Here is an 18,998-nt window from a genome sequence, read left to right as displayed (position 1 = left end):
GCTATGTTTACATAAACAGGTATAGAACCGAGATTAATAGCTTGAATCGCCATGACATGGGAGTGAGAATGACACAAAGGAAGCCGTCTGTAAAGCCCACGAATACACTGTGTGAAGGATGAAGGGTGCACAAGGAAGCACAAGGCAAGTGTGAAATCGGGGAAATGGCGTAGGACCCAGATCTCCTTCCTGCGCTTCACACTTCACGCAAATACACAGTGCGATCCTGGGTGTGACGAGTGGATAAAAGAGATGGCGAGCTCAGGGGCTGTGTGGGTGGGAAAGTCATTGTGTGGATGCATCAGTGCAAGGGCCCTGCTCACAATTCCCAACATGGCAGACTGGTGCAGTGCCAAGGCTTCATCTTTTCTGTCCACCTTTCCTTTTTTTTTTTTTTTTTTTTTAAGTCGCCATTTTACTTGGCGTTCCCTCCCCAGAGCCTTGGAGATGAGCTTCTCTCATGAGCTTTCTTTCAAAAGCATTGGAACCAATGCAAGGTTCTTCCATCAGACCGACAGTCCCCAAAAAAAACGCCTTTGTGGTAATGAAGTCCTCTAGCCAGCTGCGTAGGGGGATTGACGGCTTTCTGTGTTTCTTTACAGACGAAACAGAAAGGCGCTTTCAAAACAGCTTTTTCCCACATGATGTCCGGCTGATTTTCTTTCAGTGCGCTTTGGTGTGCTCCGTGCGCCTTGTTTCATTTCAGCGTTTGTGCTGTCACGAGGAATTTCCATTTTGATCAGTTAATTTATTTTACATGAGTTGAAAGCTGACCCTGTGGCCTTTTTAGAAGTTTGTCCTATTGCCCAAAAAAAAAAAAAACCACACACACAAAAAAAAAACTTTAATTGAAACAAATTGTAATTCTTACTAATTAGCTAAACCCAGCATATGTTTTTCCTTCTCTCCTAAAAAAAAAACAGCAACAAACAAACAAACAACAACAGAGTTGTTTTGGATCTTGCAGTTCGTGACAGCTGCCATATGTACAGTTTGTACGTAGAGCCGAAAATCTTCCTGCAGTTGATGGCTCGTTATTTAGTGGCTCGGAGAGTGTCTGATGGATGCTTTAATCATTAAGTGTATGCGTTTTCTTGCCAGCGCCGCTGAGGCTGAGGTTAAAGACGAGAGCAACAGCTTGAGGCCTCAGTGAAAGGGGAGAGAGCTCCAGTGTGACTGCACTGCCTCTCACTTTATTGGAGTTGGCAAGACAATAAATTGGGCCAGAGGACACAGTAGGTTTTAATTACGGAGCTGTATGATTGGTGCGCGATGGAGCTTGGAGTCTTTTTATTTCCAAGCCCCGTGGTTGCACTAATGGGACTGTGTGTGTGTGACCTATAAGCAGTAATAAAGCCACATATGTTGGCCAGAATACGCTTGAGTGTGTTCTAACATGCGTGGGAATGCATGTAGGTGTTCGCATGCTATGTAATACGAGTGTGTGTGTGTTTTTCAGGGTTCATGTGTTACAAGTCTGGTGTCTTATTAAACTTTCATCACCTTCCTCCGAGTTAGCATGCTGCACATGATTGGTCGCTACCTCCAGTTCGCTGTTTGATGTCGGCAGAGCTGATGTCAGGAGCTTGAGGTCCGGCACAAACGATGAGGCTACAGGAATTGTGACGGTGATGGGAGCTTCTATGGCTGTTTGAGACTGTTTGCTTTTTGTTACGTAGGAAGTGAGGTGCGTGTGATTATGAAACAATTCCGCATTCATTTGGATTTTGTATTCCTGTCGTCGGACTGGGTCACGTCCCAATATGTTTTTCTGACATGTATATTATGCATTCAGCTGTCTTGTCTCATCATGGGCTTTCGTCATTAATTTAACCGCGACCTGATGGTACGCTTGTGTCATGTGAACACAACCTGCTTTTTGTGTCTGAGAGTGTGTGCGCGCAGGAAGTGCTGAGCCTTTTTCGTCTGTATTTTTCCCGCCCCCGTATTGCTGTGGATGAAGAAGTGTCAGATGTCAGAGATTTGAGTGGTGCTCATGTTAGACAGACCATCTGTCCGGCGGTAGCAGTATTGAACCAGCAGCGTGTGACAAGTGTTGTTCAGCAGGTTGGGTGTGCAGACCTCGTCAGCCTACATGAGAGCTGTTCGTCAGTTTAGCCTGGTCATGTCGCTACTTCTCAGATTAGAAAATCTTTAGTGAAGGGACCAACAAGGGATTTGTTTGTGTCATGATGAGATCCTTACGAGACTTAGAGGTGCTGACATCTCTCGTAGCAAACCTGGCACGTGTTGGTGGACGAGATGGATACGGTTTTATTTTTAATTCACTGATAAAACAATAAGGAAACAGTGAGGCAAAAAAAAAAATCTGTTCTGACCACTATTTAGAGAGCTGCTTTAGCTGAAAAAGCAGGAAAGTGTCGGTTTCAGGTGTCTTCCGTTATTGACGTGACATCTTAGCATGAATATGACCAACAAATTACATTTCACTGTAGTAGAGAGAATGGATAGGAAAAGCAAATTACTGAATGGTATTGAAAAGATTTAGGACAAAGCCAGTCAAATTCATTCTTTAGCAAGAGGCTAATGAAGCTCTAATTAGCATACATGTTTCTTTTGTTCTGTTCCTTGACTACTCATACCAATCCAGTCAAACCTCCTTGTCTCTCTAACCCTGATTCATTTCATGTCATTTTTGCTCCAGTTCAGAGCGTTTATATAACGAGTGTTTGAAAGAATGTGAAGTCGGGCCGTACCTGCCGATAACCGATTAATCAACCGGTAGTTTCTCAAATTGATACAATTGATAAGGAAAACATAACATTCAAAGTAAAATATTGCTGAACTTTATTACAAAAATAAACAGTACTGACAGTACCCTGAAAATGTACTGCATTATTTAAAAGGAAAGAAATATCTTTAAACATTAATATATACATCCATCCATCCATCTTCAACTGCTTACTCCTTACTCCTTCAGGGTCGCGGGGGAACCTGGAGCCTATCCCAGGAGGCATCGGGCACAAGGCGGGGTACACCCTGGACAGGGTGCCAGTTAATATATACATATAAACTTTTAATAAATATTCAAATAAATAAAAGATATACATCCAAACTGAACCAAAAAGTAACACTCAGCTTAACAAATAAAAATAGAGACATTCAAAAATGAGTAATAAAAAAAAAAAAAAAACACTTCGAATAACACAACAAAATTGGTCATTGATAGTTTTTATTTCGCCTCTAGAGGCCACTCTCGTACTGTATAATGACAACGGATGCAACCGGGAAAACCGATCAATCGGTTGATCTCTAATTTTGCGTAGGTTCATGTTCTATAATTGCAGTTAAGTCCATTTCAGTTCCAAGTTGTAACATTGTAATGTGGAAAAGTTCAACGGGGGCGAATATTTATGCGTACCACCGTATCAGAGGGGGTGTCCCACTGATGTAAATGAATTCCTTTGCTGCCACGTTTTTCCTTCATGATAAGTAGTGCGCGGTTATTAATCGCCATATTTACGCTTTCCTCACACTGTGCTTAATGTCATTTAAGCTCACGGTGCTCGGTGTGGTCCGCTTGCTGCATTAGAGTTCAGACTCCTGCAGCAGTGTGAAGCTGCTCTCAGGCACAGTACGCAGTGTGTGTGTGTGTGTGTGTGTGTACTCTATTTGGGCTAAATGGCGCGTGGCAGTGGAGGGAGTGCTGCAAGGATTACTCCCTCTAACAGATAACGAATGATGCAGGAACTCAGGCTCACTCAGCAGTCCCTCATCGCCACGCACACAGAGCCGCATCCCAGCTGAGGAAGCAAACTCGACTCACTGTGCGTACAGTATACATCTTAAATCATCTTCAGCAGGGGTACCCGACAATATTTTGTTATTTTTCCTAATCGTATGTATACCTGAGCTAAATACATCGAACAACCCGTTATTATCATCAAAGTTATTCTATTTATTATCACGTAATGCTAATTATTACTCTTGAATTAAATTGTAGTATAATAAACCTTCAAGTACAGATAATGTGAAGTGAGCATCCTGGCTACGCGTAAACCCTTGAAACCCTGCTGTAAAAATAAAACAACAGTAGAAACCATCACAGAAATTATAATGGTTTCTACTACAAATACAGTTACAAAACATACGCTTACCATTATTGGTCCTTAATGGTATCCACTAATAGAAGGCAAAGTACCAGTAGAGACCCACAGGGACCATTAGAGTTTCCATTAAAACCAATGCGATTCCCATTATAACCATTAAAACCATTACAAATTCTATGAAGGTTTTTTTTTTCAGCAGGGAAGGCTGCTAATGTTTTCTTATCGCTAAGTTATTAATGTTTACAATTTTAAAAAATGCACACAGAGCACATCAAATTGTTTCATGCAGTGGTTAAATTATATATATATATATATATATATATATATATATATATATATATATATATATATATATATATATATATATATATATATATATATCTGTGTGCATTTTTTAAAATTGTATATATATATATGGATATATATATATCTCCATCCATCCATCCATCCATCCATCTTCAACCGCTTACTCCTTTTCAGGGTCATGGGGAACCTGGAGTCTATCCCAGGGAGCATCGGGCACAAGGCGGGGTACACCCTGGACAGGGTGCCAGTCCATCGCAGGGCACAATCACATACACACTCACACACCCATTCATACACTACGGACACTTTAGACACTCCAATCAGCCTACCATGCATGTCTTTGGACTGGGGGAGGAAACCGGAGTACCCGGAGGAAACCCCCGCAGCACGGGGAGAACATGCAAACTCCGCACACACACGGCCCTAGCGGGAATCGAACCCAGGACCCTGGAGGTGGAGGTTACAGTTGCTAGCGCAATATTCTAACTGACGTATCACAAATCATTTAGCTAGCTCACAATTAAGCAGGACATTAGAACGCCCAGAGGTACTCGAGGACCAAGGCTGGTAACCGATTAACTTCAGAATCCTCACCTCAACCATATTATCAAGCAAAATTAGGGCTCTGTTCTGAGCTCCTGATGCAGTCATGGCAGATTTTGGTGGAAAACAGAGACGTAAGGATGGCAGGCAGGTTGAGGTGAGTGAGGCTGATTACAGAACAGCATCCACAATTACGAGCTGTGTGGGGCAGCGCTCCATGACCCTGACTCGCAGTGCTCTGTATGACCTTTTAGCAGACAAGACATGAACGCTGCTATCTTTAGAGAGATCAGTCTTGGATATTGGATGGTTTTTCTCTTTCTTTACCTATCAGGAGGTACTGAGCTGTAATCTCTCAAGCCAGACTTGTAGCTTTTGCTGGAGATTCAGATACTTTGCCACTACACGCATGTACAAGCACGTATTTTCACAGCAAGTTGCTGATCGATGCGCAGACAACCAACTGCGAATTTTTCCCGTAACGTCCCTGCAAACGTCCGGGAGTTTCTCATTTACTAGCCAATGGTTCACTAGTAACGTTTTGTCTTTGCAGTTCCTCCACAGTTTCTGAAGAGACCGACCAACACTTACGCTCACGAGGCTACGGACATATTGTTTGAATGCGAGGCGACTGGATCCCCTGCCCCCACCATCAAATGGGTTAAAAACGGGGACGCCGTGGTTCCCAGCGACTATTTCAGAATCCTGGTAAGTCTTTAGTTCCTTTCTGTTTGTGTCAGAGATTCCATAAAGGCATTAAAATGACAACTGTGCAGCTATCTCTGTGCCTGCGATGATTATAAATCAATGATTGCTGACGAGTTTGTGTTTTATGTGTGCAGAAAGAGCAGAATCTGCAGGTGCAGGGCCTGGTGAAGACAGATGAGGGGTTTTATCAATGTCTAGCCGAGAACGAAGTGGGCAACATACAGGCCAGCGCTCAACTCATCATTCTAGACCAAGGTACGGATCTGTTACATGTGTCCCATTTTGTAATGTCTCACCAGTAGCGTACCATCAAAATTTGTTCCGAGCGACAGATTTCCGAAATTGACCAAGGATTCGTATTATTATTATTATTATTATTATTATTACGATTTTGACCTTGCATCCGTAATTTGCATTATGTAATTTTTGAACAAAAAAATTAATAACTTCATATAGCTTACGTAGTTTTATATGTTGTGGATATGTAAATAGCTGCCCTGTTTTATAGCTTTCACGCTTTCTACCACATTTCTTTAGTAGGACAGATAAGTTATGAGTGGTTTGTGTTTTAGTTTGATAGAATTTTAGCTCCATGCCACGAGGAATAGAAATAATTCTTCACGTTACTAACTTTTATACTCCAATATATTATACGATAGTTTTCATCGGCTTTTACTGATTAATGCAGCTTTCACATTTGGAGTATTTTCCTCAAACGCCAGAACATGTTTTACATGTGATTCGTATGTAATTCCACGTGTAATGTGGAGTAAGTGCAAGTCAAGAGGAATGTGGTTAAAAAAAAAAAAAACAAACAAAAAAAAAACCAATATAAAAAAGCGATGTCAAGCTTTTTTTTGTGTGTACTTTTAAAAAAAATAAAAATAAATCTCAGACCAATCCCACTTCAATACTGACATGCAGCCTGTTACCATCTTCCACTGGGTTCTACGGCTTGTGTGATTGATTTGTATTCATCATTGCATCATTGCAACATGTATCATTTCTCTCTATTGTACTTGAGCTTTAAGCTGCTTAGTGCAGTCTTGCGTATTGCTCCCCTCAATGCACCGACAGCAGCTGCAGGCCAGAGATCACATGCTAATAAAACAGTATCAATCTAAGTCTCTTTAGAACGGCTGGGAATTAGGATTAGTAAATCAAGTCTTTCAGCACTGATGGTAATGGTGTAAATGAAGTGTACGGTGATATTTGCCTCTGCTCCCTTACTGTCAGAGTATTCACACTTGGTCGATGTGTTCATGCACGCTTACATCTATGTTGTGGCTGAGAAACCTCGCCCTCATGGCTAGTAGAAAGTAGAAACACCATTATATTTCTGGAATATTCCCCTTGAAATGTGACCATCTGGTATAACTCAGAAAATTTGTTAGTTGTCAGATTTGTGCCCAATATTACGAAGTCGCTTCTCAAGCTTACGTGTTTTGCCTAGAAACCGCGCGTTTTAACATCGGAATACACTCGTACAGTGGTTCTCGAAGCGCGGCCCGTGAACTACGGCTGAACGATGAACCGTGTTGAAATTGCGTTTCGAAAAGAGTGCAGTTTTCAAATCACAAGAGCTGTGATTTGAATTAGCCAATAGTGTCGTTATTATTGTTGAGTGTCCTCTTATATGGCCCGTAGATGTCCAGTCTTAAGCTGGCAATCATCACGAGTGCTGTGCGTGACGACAAAGCAGAACTATTAATTGAACACGCGCTGAATGTTCATCTGAGCCAGTGAGTAAGATCCAGGGTGAAGTGGACATGTTGGTACCCAAAAGAAACAGCACGCCACGTGTGTCGGAGTATTTCGGTTTAAAAGAAAACCCCGAAACGGGTACTGTGCAAACATGTCGAGCACTGATGCTAACTTACAAAGCTAAATCAGTATAAAAACATCTTGGCCGAAGTGTCACATCATATGACAGAAGCTTGCGAAGATACCGTGAGATAACCGAGGATGGTGAATGAATGTTGCAGCTGCTGTTGCTCTCTCCTGATTTTCCCCTTGAAAGCCCCTCGGTAAATTCATCCATCCTTCTATACATCCTTCTATACTTCCTTCCTTCCTGCTGCTTATGAGGCTCATGAGGCGGGGGACACTGTGGACGGGGTGCAAATCCATCGCATGGAACAATTGCACACACTACAGACAATATGGAAATCCCAATCAGCCTACAGTGCATGTCTTTGGACTGAGGGAGGAAACCGGAGTACCTATAGGAAACCCCTGAAACACAGGGAGCGCACGCAAACTCCACACACTCGGGGGGGACACGGGATTCGAACCCCCAACCCTGGAGGTACGAGGCAAACGTGCTAACCACTAGTACATGTTTGATTTAGCTAACGTTAAACAAGTAAGCACAACAGTTTCAGCCACTGAATAAAGCAAAAGGTGGATGAACAGTGTAAATGTAATCTGTGTGGAGCCATTTAACTGCTTCTACAAGGGATATTAGACGAGCGAGTTGTAAAATGACTATATCGGAAAAGGTAGCGTGTTATGATGTGGGTTTTTTATTTTATTTTTATAAACACACGGTTTGTTTATTTATTTATTTATTTATTTTTTACTCTTAACATCCTACCCCCTTTGGGACTACTGATTCATCATCAGGGTTAGCAGCTCTGCCTAAGCGGAAGATACAGAAGACGGGGAAGAAAAGAAAGACACTAGTGCTTTAATAAGATTTTTTTTCTCAGAAGGCCCGTGATGTTCCCAGCATGCACTACACTAAATTGCCTGTAAATACTCCATTCTGCCAATACTATTCAGCTTGTTGCTATTAAAGCAGCTTGCCAGGTGTAGTGGAAGGCATTTGTTGAAGCCCTGGGCCTCACTACCATCTGGATTGGCACATGCTGAACTGGTAAGCTTGTTCATTAAAGCATGCATGTTTATTTAAATACATTCTATCGCTCGCTCAGTAAGCACGGGGAAGAAATCGCTTTGTTTGTTTTTCTCACTCAACGTTTTCTATCACTGGCCTATTTTTCTCCCATACACAGAGCCTTCAATTTTTTTTTTCCGCCCGAGTTGTTTTGTTTTTCTCTCATGCTCCGACAGGCTATTATTACCTTAAAGCTCAGCTCTGCTATTGCTAAGGTTTGTGTTGATTTTTTTCCCCCCCAGACAACAGAGGGATAGTTGTGTTTTTGTAAGACGAGGAAAAAAGAAACTAGAGGCAGTGAATAGAAATGTGGGCTAGGTTATCATTTTTTCCATATCTCATAATAAGTTTCTTAGCTCATTGGACTGGATTGGATTTCAGCTTTTGGATTGGGGATTAGTGTTTTCTCACGCAAGGTGTCTTTTAGCCATATTTTTACTCGTACAAATTGGTGTGGCACTGTTTGTCGGTGGACTCTTTGTCCTTTGGTTCAATCCTGTTTATTTGCCTCACTTGAATCCAAATGATTTCATATTTGCATTTGAATGCTTATTTTTCTTCACTCCGCTTTTAGTTGTGGCTCCTAGACGCTTCTTTATTTTGTCCCAATTTTTTTTTTTTTAATCATTTCCTTTTCACTTTATTTTCCTCCTTGAGGCCTCATATAACACCAGCATCCCATGAAAGCGATTTACCAGTGTTTGTTTGATCCTCCCATAGTGTTCTTTACTCAGACTTAATCTCCAGGTTTGTGGTGCTTGGGTGCGGTTGGTGGAGTGTGAGGAATTTTCCACATGGGGCGAGCCGAGCGATGTGTTGCTCTGCAACTCCCTGCTTGAAGGAGGAGAAAATAAAACCCACAAGATGCCTCTGACTCACAACAGCCTTTTTCAGTAGATCTGCCCATAATGGCTGCTTGTCTACTGCATGGAGAGCCTGGTCAGGCTACGTGGCGCAGGAAGCACCCCCACACCATTGCACCCTGGTGCCCTTGTTTTCAAATCCCAGCAGATTTTCCCACGGTCAATCCCCTGACTTGCTCCAGTTGCAGCTCCACTGGTCGGGTATCTGTCTGTGGGATGCATCAGGGGTAAAATGGGGGATGCCAAGGTACACCACGGCTGAATTGGACAGTACTGGTGATTATTTTGCTTGTTTCGTGTGATGCTCTAGGATTGCAAGGCTATAAAACATGAGCAGAATGCCTCCTCAGAGAGGTCTTGGTTTTCCGTTGACACTTAAATTAGGCTTGTGTGGCGAACACCAGCTAATAGAAGAGCACACATGTTTGTTATTTATAGCCCCGCAAAAGCCCCCAGAGTGACTTCTCACATTCTTTCGTTGTTTACAAGGCTTACTGGTTAATATCCAGGGGTCTAACATGGTTTTAGGACGGGAGCAGTGTAATGGAAGTGCTGTGATCAAATGAAGAAGAATAATACCAGCTGACCCCACACAATTGGTACCATAACAGGAGATGCTCAGTTCAAACAAGATGTTATGCTGTTTGCCTTGCCACATAAAAGCTTTTGTGAATGACTCTTTTTTTGTGTGGAACTGCTTATTTTCTGCCTTTTATTGTGAAGCCATTGCTCCTCTGCTGGCAGCCACAGGAACCCCAGAAACAAAGTCTGCAAACGGATTGCGATGGACCGACTGTTTGCTAACATGTACGATAAAAGCTGAAGCTCTGACAGCATGGATGGCAGAATCATAAAAAATCTTGCATCGTTGCATCCACTACCAGCAAATTAGGCAGTGTTTGAAGGTCACCATGTCTAGCAGTTGCAGAAAGCTCACTGGGCAACTGATCTAAGCCTGAGAGGAGAATCTCAGTGAAGCGTTAAATGAGTGTCCTCAGCCATCAGCTCCAGGTGCCACCTTGCAGTGCTTTTTTTTGTTTTGTTTCAAAAAGCTCTTCGAAAGAGAGCCCAGCTGACTGTTGACACAAAGTGCCTCGGAAGGTGCCACCCTGCCCAAGTGCCCGTACCACTGACCACAAGCCAGCCTTTTACAAGACTGTGTTGATGGACCTGCCTCCATTTCCCACTCCTTTGCATGCTAATATCGCTTCTCTACTGAACAGCATGGCTCGGAAACAATTGCCAGCCCCGGACTATCCGCATCCTGGCTGAGGCATTTTAGTTTCCCCATCACAACACCATGAAGGTAGAAGGAACTGTTTTTCGTTGTTGTTGTTGTTGTTTTTTTTTTTTTCCAAAACATTTTTTATTGAGAAAGAAATCAAACTTCCTGTCACATAGCAACAATACCATTCTCATTTTTTGTTATACTTACATATACACACATACATACATACATAGTGTAGAAAAGAACGACAAAATTAAAGAGTACAATCAACTAAACAACCCACCCCACCCCGGCTAACCAATATCTATATCTGGTTATGTTTATATTGTAAAATCCAACAATGGGCACAAAAATTCAAGTGGGTAGTGTCTGTAACTCCATAAAATATGAAATAAAGGGTTGCCATTTATATATATATATATATATATATATATATATATATATATATATATATATATATATATATATTAAAAAAATCTTGTCAGTACAACCCCTCATCGTATGCTTTATTTTCTCGAATTTAAAAAAAAAAACAAAAAACCATCACGTCCTTTAGCCACTGGGAGATGGATGAATATTTAGCAGACTTCCAATGCAATGTGGAAGGAACTGTTACCCTGAAGGAAACGTAATTACCCTGTCTTCATTTCCATGTGAAAGACATTAAAGGTGAAGAAGGTACCACTACAGCAGCAATTAAAATACAGTTCAGTATCCTTTCTCCTGAGAGTGTAGGTCTCTGAGTATCATGCAGAAGCTGAAATTAGACTGTGAACTAGGGGTGTTGAGAGGATCGAGCGGAGCTCGATGGAACCGATGTCTGGATCTGGACCATGATGGGAGTCCATGCCTCCTTCCACCTCGTCTGGATGGGAGTCCTTCCACCTCGTCTGAAACCCGGTTGGTACCCGCAAGGACTATGCAGAGATCTGTAATCCAACACTCTTGTGCTAGGCAGTGTATCCTGCTCTGTAAAGCAACAGCCTTGGCAGATACTCCTCACTGAACCCACGTTTATCTCCTGGATATATCTCAGGAAGGTGGCGAAGTCTGAGAGGAGGCTAAGTCATTCCCCATCGCCTGAGAGAGTAGCTTTAATGCATTTAATCTCAATAAGGGTGTCTTGCTTTAATCCATCATCCTCCCATTTTCTTGACATTCTCTGTGCTGCTTTGGCAGAGTGCTGACACTGCAGCGTTTGTGCAGACTCTGAGGCGAATGCGAAACCAAACCACTGCAAGACCGATCAAGTTTCATTTATAAGATGTCACGCTGACCAGGCAACGCTTTCTAGTGCAAATTGCGCAATTCTTTATCTTGAAGATGCGGCTTATAAATTTGTTGTATAACGGTGTTTTGCGACTCGAGGTGGAATGTAGTAATGTGTCGCCGGGATTCATCCCCCTGTGTTCAGGAAGATTTGTTCAGGATCCTGGCCTGAACAAATAAAACAAACAACAAATAAAAGATGTATGATTTTGATTTTCTTAACTTCCTTCCTAAAAGCATTGTCCCCTTGTGTATCAAGCATTTAGCCTTTGTCTGCAGATCAGCAGCTCACCCACATGTCACAAGCTGTCAGAATGGGTCTTGCCTGATGTTATCATTAGAGACTCTGAGAAAGAACGTGGAGCGTGCAGAGAAGGAATAAGGCCTTGAACATGTGCCATAATATTAAGAATCAATATTTTTAACTTGAGTTCGCAAGCTTGACATGTAGATATCAATAATGCCCTGGTGAATGTAAACCCATCACCCTTGCATCTGGTTCAGGATGATTACATGAATGAAACAGCCATTACGTCCATTGGGTCATACTTGGTCCTCTGTATTTTCTAAGCTCAAATCAATATCTATTTAATTAGTCATTAGCAATGTGCTGTATCTCAAGCACATTGGCTCACATTGCTAATAGTTGAAGGCTTGGAGTCGGTTTTTGCACATCGTTATCGCTTGAAACTTCTCTTGTTGCAGGTGGTTAACTGGCTCGCTTCTGTTTGTTTCTATGGAGAGAAATGGACCGAAAGTCCTTGCAACTTTCCTCCTAATAGTTTTCTTTTTCATACGGCCCGGTGACCTTTTCCACCAAGCCGTAATGTCTGCCATTAATAAGGCACTGTTGCCATCTGTTCCGACGACACCGGCAATTGCTCTTTGCTATGAATAGAACAAACACGAGTCTTTCGCTGTTAGCCACCGTGTGTTGCTGCGAGTGCGCTTGTTGAGTTTTGGACAGAAAATGAGAGGGATCGAAAACACAGCGGAGGCAGATGGATAGTTAAACCTGCACATGGCTTCAGTGCGATTTTCACTCAGTACAATCACCCTTCCCTTCACCTTTTCCCGGCCTCCGACCCTGATTCATCTGAAGTCAAGCCTTTGCTGTTTACCGAAGCTCAGCCTCGAAACGAGGTCAGTCCTGGAGCAGCTTTCTGAAAGCTTATTTTGGCACAGTGTGTACGAGCAAGACCGAGGCGATTCAACTGCTAGCACATGGAGAACGAAGATGCAGAGCTGAAACACACACACTTGTAGACAAAACAAACGCTAACTGCAGAACATGAAACTTGTTGGCTGAACGTTCATGGCTCCTTGTTTCTCTTTTTGGATCCGATAATTGTTGCAGCTAATGTTTAATTTGCTCTCTAGCTAATGGGTCATATCCTTTGACTAATGCTATAGACTAATGGGTCTTACCATTAATGAGTGTTTTACAGATGGGTGTCATTAGCCTCTGTAGTTTTCTGAATGGAGCATTATGGGTCAGTTGCCGATAGAGCTTTGGTGTGTACAGAAATGGATTTGCAACAGAGAAGCAGCAATGGTAGTGTAATTATGGCCAATGTTGTGCCTGGAAAACCGCTCGTATTTCTCCGAATAAAATGATCGATCATCATAATGATCGAATGATAATGGAGTGCCAGCTTTAATTGCAATGAATAAAACCACACTCTGGCCACGTTATGTACCTGGAATGTTTTTCATGTTCGCTTCGCTGTGCTAATACAGCATTGCTTTCAGAGAAGTTTCAAATAATATTTCAGTTTCTTGGCTGGTACATGGGTTCAGGCGAATATTGGTGCCCGTCTTCATATTTTCGGATTAAATTAACCTCACCGTAGACCTACGTTTATGACCGTGATTGATTTTTACTGTCAGGCAGAGAAAGGGGTTATGATTGCTTTCATATTCTGCATGCTTGGAATAGTTCCGTTTAGAGAGGATATAATTCGCAAGAACAATAGGCGATGGCTTTTTAAAGAAAATATTTTCTCAAGTTTCACCCTGTCAGTGGAAAACAAGAGTAAGATATGCTGAAGGCCAACCACAGTTTGTTCCAGTGGTCTGGATTTGAAATATTTCACATATCTGTGTGAAGAATGTCAAAGCCATAGTGGGAGGCTGTGCCAGCTTTGTAAAATGTGGTAGTTATTAAGATGGATAGGTCTCAGGGTCTCTCCAGGGTCTTTAGCTGAAACTGATCTCAGTTCAGTGCTGTAGTGCATTCCTGGCATTGAGTCTTTATCATTTCTTTGCATTTCACCCCTCCTTCTGATTTTTTTTTTTTTTGTCTGTTTGGGCCTTCCTTTTTTGCTCCAGCATTTTGCTCATTGTTTTTGCGTTTGTGATTATTCCACTGTAATTCCATTGTTTTTATTAGTCTTCTGTAGAACTCCATCATGGATGCCTTTTTTTGTTATGTTTTTCCCTCCCTCCCTGTCCTTTTCATTTGCTGTTTCCTTTCCTTCTTGCACCCTTCATTTTCAACACTTCAATCTCACCTCACTCTCACTTCACTCATCCACAACGTGCTTCCAATCAATGATGTAGCCACCCCTTCTCCCTCACCCACACTGATCCGTGCCACTGCTGACCGTGTAACACCAGGCTCAGGAGGAAGCTCCGGCTCCGACCCCGCCCCCGTCCCTGGTCCCGTGCCCTCGGCCCCCCGTGACGTAGTGGCGTCCCTGGTGTCCACCCGCTTCATCAAGCTGACCTGGCGCCTGCCACTCGAGCCACACGGCGACGACATCACTTACTCCGTCTACTACGGTCTGGAGAGCACCAAAAGGTAGGACGTAAGCTTTAACTCGGCTCCACACGGATTAGTATCTGAAAATTTCCGCATTGTGTTTTGGCATGCCTTTGTCGGGTTTTGAATATGTGGTTCCTCCCAACGTTATTAAGTGCCATGACAAAGTGACAGCACTTGAATAGACGTCTCGGCAGTCACGCGGGTTTTTTTTAAAAAAAAAATATTAAAGGCGTTGAGTCGGCGCTGAGCTCGTGTTTCAGTCTGATCGTATCGTCTCTCATTCTACAGGGAGAGGACGGTGAACACCAGCCGGCCGGGCGAAATGCAGGTCACCATCCAGAACCTCAAGCCAGACACCAAGTACACCTTTCGAGTGGTGGCGTACAATAAGCACGGCCGTGGAGAGAGCTCAGTGCCCCTGAAGGTCGCCACCCAGCCAGAAGGTAGGAGCTTAAAAAGAAAGATAATGTCACAGAGATTTGCTCTTTTTTTTGGTTTTTTTTTTTTTTTTTTTTAGAGCCCAGCACTTCTCAGCACTTTTGGAAAACGGCCCATGTGGCAGGAAGAATTACCATCACATGTTCCTCCAGGGCTGTTGTTCCTCCTACACTTCTCTCCGAACCACCTTGTTAACGTTGCAAAATCACAAACGCAAACACGTGCACTAGGAAAACACTGGAACGTTCTGCTCCTGATCTCACGTTTGTTTGAAACATTATCGGCTCGTGCACAGCCCAGGAGAGAGAGAGAGAGAGAGCAGCTTTCTGGGTCGGCGCTGACCCTGTGTGTCCTTGGCGCAGGTTGGCATAAGCACTTCATAATGAGTGCTAGTGGGATCCTGGCACCCTGTGGAGGCTGCGCTAGCCAATCAGCCTCCACTTCATGTTATGAATGAGGTCTCAACTGTTGACCTGCTTCCAGAGGCAGGACCTCCAACAGAGTCTGTCGCTTTTCCCGTGTGTATGCAACACACACACATCACACACAGACGTACTCGGTGAACTGCATAATCTGCGTCTTGTATTCCAGACAGTCCTCTGGGATCACCCGGGGAAGCGCACGTAAGCACACGTAACTAATATAAGGACGAGCCTGTATAACCGAGATAAACGACACTGATTCTTCACTCAATCCTTTAAATTTGCTGATCAAAGTTTTCTTAATGGATCACGTGTAATAGTTAGATCCCAGACCTTCTCACACGACAGATGTGATTAGTGGGTAATGATCTCTGAATCACGGTTATGAAGCATAACATCTTATATTACGTCGATTTATTAAAGACCAGATGGGCGAATCTATATTTACACTCTAATCGCATGATGGTTTCTTTAGATTTAAAAGCCTCAAATGCATTACGTTCAGCTGTCAGAGCCGTTCATTGTGATCTTTTCGGAATCTTTCATGACAGCGATGAGTAGATGCTAAACGGCCCGGGTCGCTGTTTTCGTTCTCTTACCTCCGCTAAACTAACACGATTAAATAAACATCACAGAAAGGGCTGGTGCTGTTCGACTCCGTAGCGCAGGAGCTGATGGAGTCACTTGTCGTCCCGTCACTGTCATATTCCGAGCTGAGGGGAACGCTTTTACTGAGTGGCTTTGTCAGGATTTCTGTTTGAAGTGCATGCGCGAGTTGGAACATTCTGACATTAAAGGCATATTCACAGCGAACATGTGACGACCGTGCGAATAGATTTAAACAAGTGTGTTTTTTGTCACGTTGCTTTTTTTTTTTTCCTTTTCACTTTCACCTAATATGGAGTGGATTGTTGATGTGTATGTCCTCCTTCTCCTAGGTCGGAAAGTAAATATGGAAATACTAGATTCATTAGATGATGAGAACGTACGTAACGAGTCAGGACGGCGTCGAGTCGTGTCCGGATCTAATGTTTGTACAGAATGCTGCCTTCTGAGATCCTCTAATGTGCCTGATTTATTTACAAAAAAAAAATTTCAAGGCAGCTTATATCCATCCATCACTGTCCAGATATCCCAAAATCCTCATTGTGTCAACTAAGGTGCAGGAGACAGTCTTCAAACGACTAACGTAGAAGAACCGTGCACGGTGGAACGAGAGCAGTTTGTGTATAAACGTGTTTTGATGTAAGATTTCATTTCAGTTGATAAGTAGCTGGTGTAGTCATGGAATATTCGTTAATGGTTTCCCAGAGGTATTATTATTCAGTCTAGTCTAACAGAATTCTTAGCGTATGTTCGCGATGCATTGCTGCCTTCAAAGGGTGTCGCAAAACACTTCATTACAGAGAACTTTGATGATATTGAGGCACTGCATCAAACTGTTAAGGTTACATTTACATTTATGGCATTTGGCAGACGCCCTTATCCATTTATCTCATTTATCTCATTTATACAGCTGGGCAATTGAGGGTTAAGAGCCCAACAGTGGTAGCTTGGCAGTGCTGGGGCTTGAACTCCTGACCTTCTGATCAGTAACCCAGAGCCTTTAACCTCTGAGCCTCCACTGCCCCAGCTAGGATTCACCTAGGCTCAACTGAAACATTGACGAACCCTAAACCTGTTTGAAATGATGAGAATCCGTAACATAAAACACATTCCAAAAAAAAAAGAAATTGTTAAAAAAATTTACAACAAGCAAACCAAAAGTGCTGCTATTGAAAGATTTATCTGATTGGTTGAGCATTTTTCTGTTCTGATTGGTCAGAAGTGGGCCTTCATGAACAGTTGCACAGTTTGCTTGGCTGATGCAGACCTAGTTTAAAAAAAAACAACACACATTCGTGGATTGATTTGTACAGTCGGTGTGAGAGATGTTTCCGAAATCCACATTTCATACACACACCCTGTGTCGCGTAGATGAATCCTAGGTTTTGCGTCTTCCAAAATTATGTGTGAGCTAAAATTTTTTCTTTATTGAGAAGCAAATTCTTTGTGAATACTATTTGTATTTGTGGAACAAAAACACCCCCATAAACAGTAGGTGGAAACCTGCGACATGAAACGTTGTTTAACTGGGTGTTCTTTGCTGTTTCCCTCGTCTCTCAGTTCAAGTACCAGGACCCGCTCCCAACTTCCAAGCCGTGGTCCAGACCTCCTCTTCAGTCAGCCTGAGCTGGGACAAACCCCTGACCGGCAACGGCGACATCCAGAACTATAAAGTATACTACATGGAGAAAAGCCTGGGCAATGAGAAGGTAGTTCTTTACAGAGATTGCGGTCATTGAATGTCACCCTGTAAATCAGGGCCATTGGAGTGTTATAGTGGATGGAGAGTCTTCCAGGACTGCAGTTTAGCATCTCTGCTTTTCCTGCCTCCTCGGATATCTCTGCTTGATATATATATATATATATATGTATATGCTGTGATATGATATCATGTGTCTCTACTGCTCTCCTCTAGGACATTGAGGTTAGTGGACTGTCCTACACCATGTCTGGGCTGAAGAAGTTCACAGAGTACAACTTCCGAGTCGTGGCCCACAACAAGCACGGACCTGGAGTCTCTACAGAAGATGTGTCAGCGCGGACTTACTCAGATGGTACAAAGAAGACCTTTTTTTTTTTTCCTTCGTTAAACGGTTTATGTAGCCATAAAACAAGTTGACAATGCTCGTGCTTGATTAATCCAGGTCATATTTAAGGAAAAGAACTTCCGCTTGCCTCCGCGGAGTGTATTGAGAGAGATTGTGCATGTGGGAATTACCTGCGTCTGTGCCGCATCTCTTACTAATAATGAAGCTGTGAGTTTAACTGTACGTTACTATGGTTACCAGTGTTTATAGGCAGTGCATTAATTTAGGATAAAGGATAAAAATAACAAATGTCTGGGGTAACCGCAACGTAATTGTTAGAAATAAGAGCCCACAATCCACACTCCTGTTTACTGTTGTCTCACACGTCCGTGATCCCTCAGCTCACCTAGAACTATGAACTCTGCGCGAAGCAAAATGAAACGTTTCTAGAAGCGAATGCGTCTTTCTGGCTTTTTTCATCCGGCTAATATCATTCGTATGCAGCGTGAACACGGCTTCGCGCTACATCATGCCACTGGATGGCGTTTTTCTTGGTTTTTTTGCTGTTACAGAAAATGAATTAAAGGCGAGGTGGTGTGATGCTAAAGGGTTTTTGCTCATGGCTTTGTTTACACTTCACGTGTGTTAAATACTCTAATACGTCACTGCACGTTTTTTTGAAGCCATAGATACAGATCTGGCCTAGAACACACTAAATTGACTTGCTTTCATTTATTTTTGCAGTCCGTGTAGACCACAAGTTTCCACCCCTGAGGGTTACAACCTTTTAAAGATTATACCTCCAGTTCTGGACAGATTTTATCTTTTGAGAAACATTACAAAACTACTCTT

The 18,998-nt window shown here is 42.7% G+C and overlaps 1 protein-coding gene across 5 annotated transcripts in view; it reads left to right on the top strand.

Moving 5' to 3' along the window:
• neo1a (neogenin 1a) overlaps nucleotides 1–18,998 on the top strand; it is a 146,365-nt gene that overhangs the window by 106,771 nt on the left and 20,596 nt on the right. For 4 of the 5 annotated variants that reach the window (XM_053634273.1, XM_053634272.1, XM_053634274.1 and 1 more), the window contains exons 6-11: nucleotides 5,473–5,627; nucleotides 5,762–5,882; nucleotides 14,449–14,689; nucleotides 14,942–15,096; nucleotides 17,680–17,828; nucleotides 18,035–18,173. In XM_053634273.1, the coding sequence (XP_053490248.1) occupies nucleotides 5,473–5,627; nucleotides 5,762–5,882; nucleotides 14,449–14,689; nucleotides 14,942–15,096; nucleotides 17,680–17,828; nucleotides 18,035–18,173 (960 nt within the window). The remainder of the gene's footprint in view (nucleotides 1–5,472; nucleotides 5,628–5,761; nucleotides 5,883–14,448; nucleotides 14,690–14,941; nucleotides 15,097–17,679; nucleotides 17,829–18,034; nucleotides 18,174–18,998) is intronic. The other variant, XM_053634275.1, reaches the window with a different exon arrangement.

The sequence above is a fragment of the Ictalurus furcatus genome, chromosome 10 (genome assembly GCF_023375685.1).
Source record: "Ictalurus furcatus strain D&B chromosome 10, Billie_1.0, whole genome shotgun sequence".
Classification (NCBI taxonomy): Eukaryota; Metazoa; Chordata; class Actinopteri; order Siluriformes; family Ictaluridae; genus Ictalurus; species Ictalurus furcatus.
This window is presented reverse-complemented; position numbering and strand designations above follow the sequence as displayed.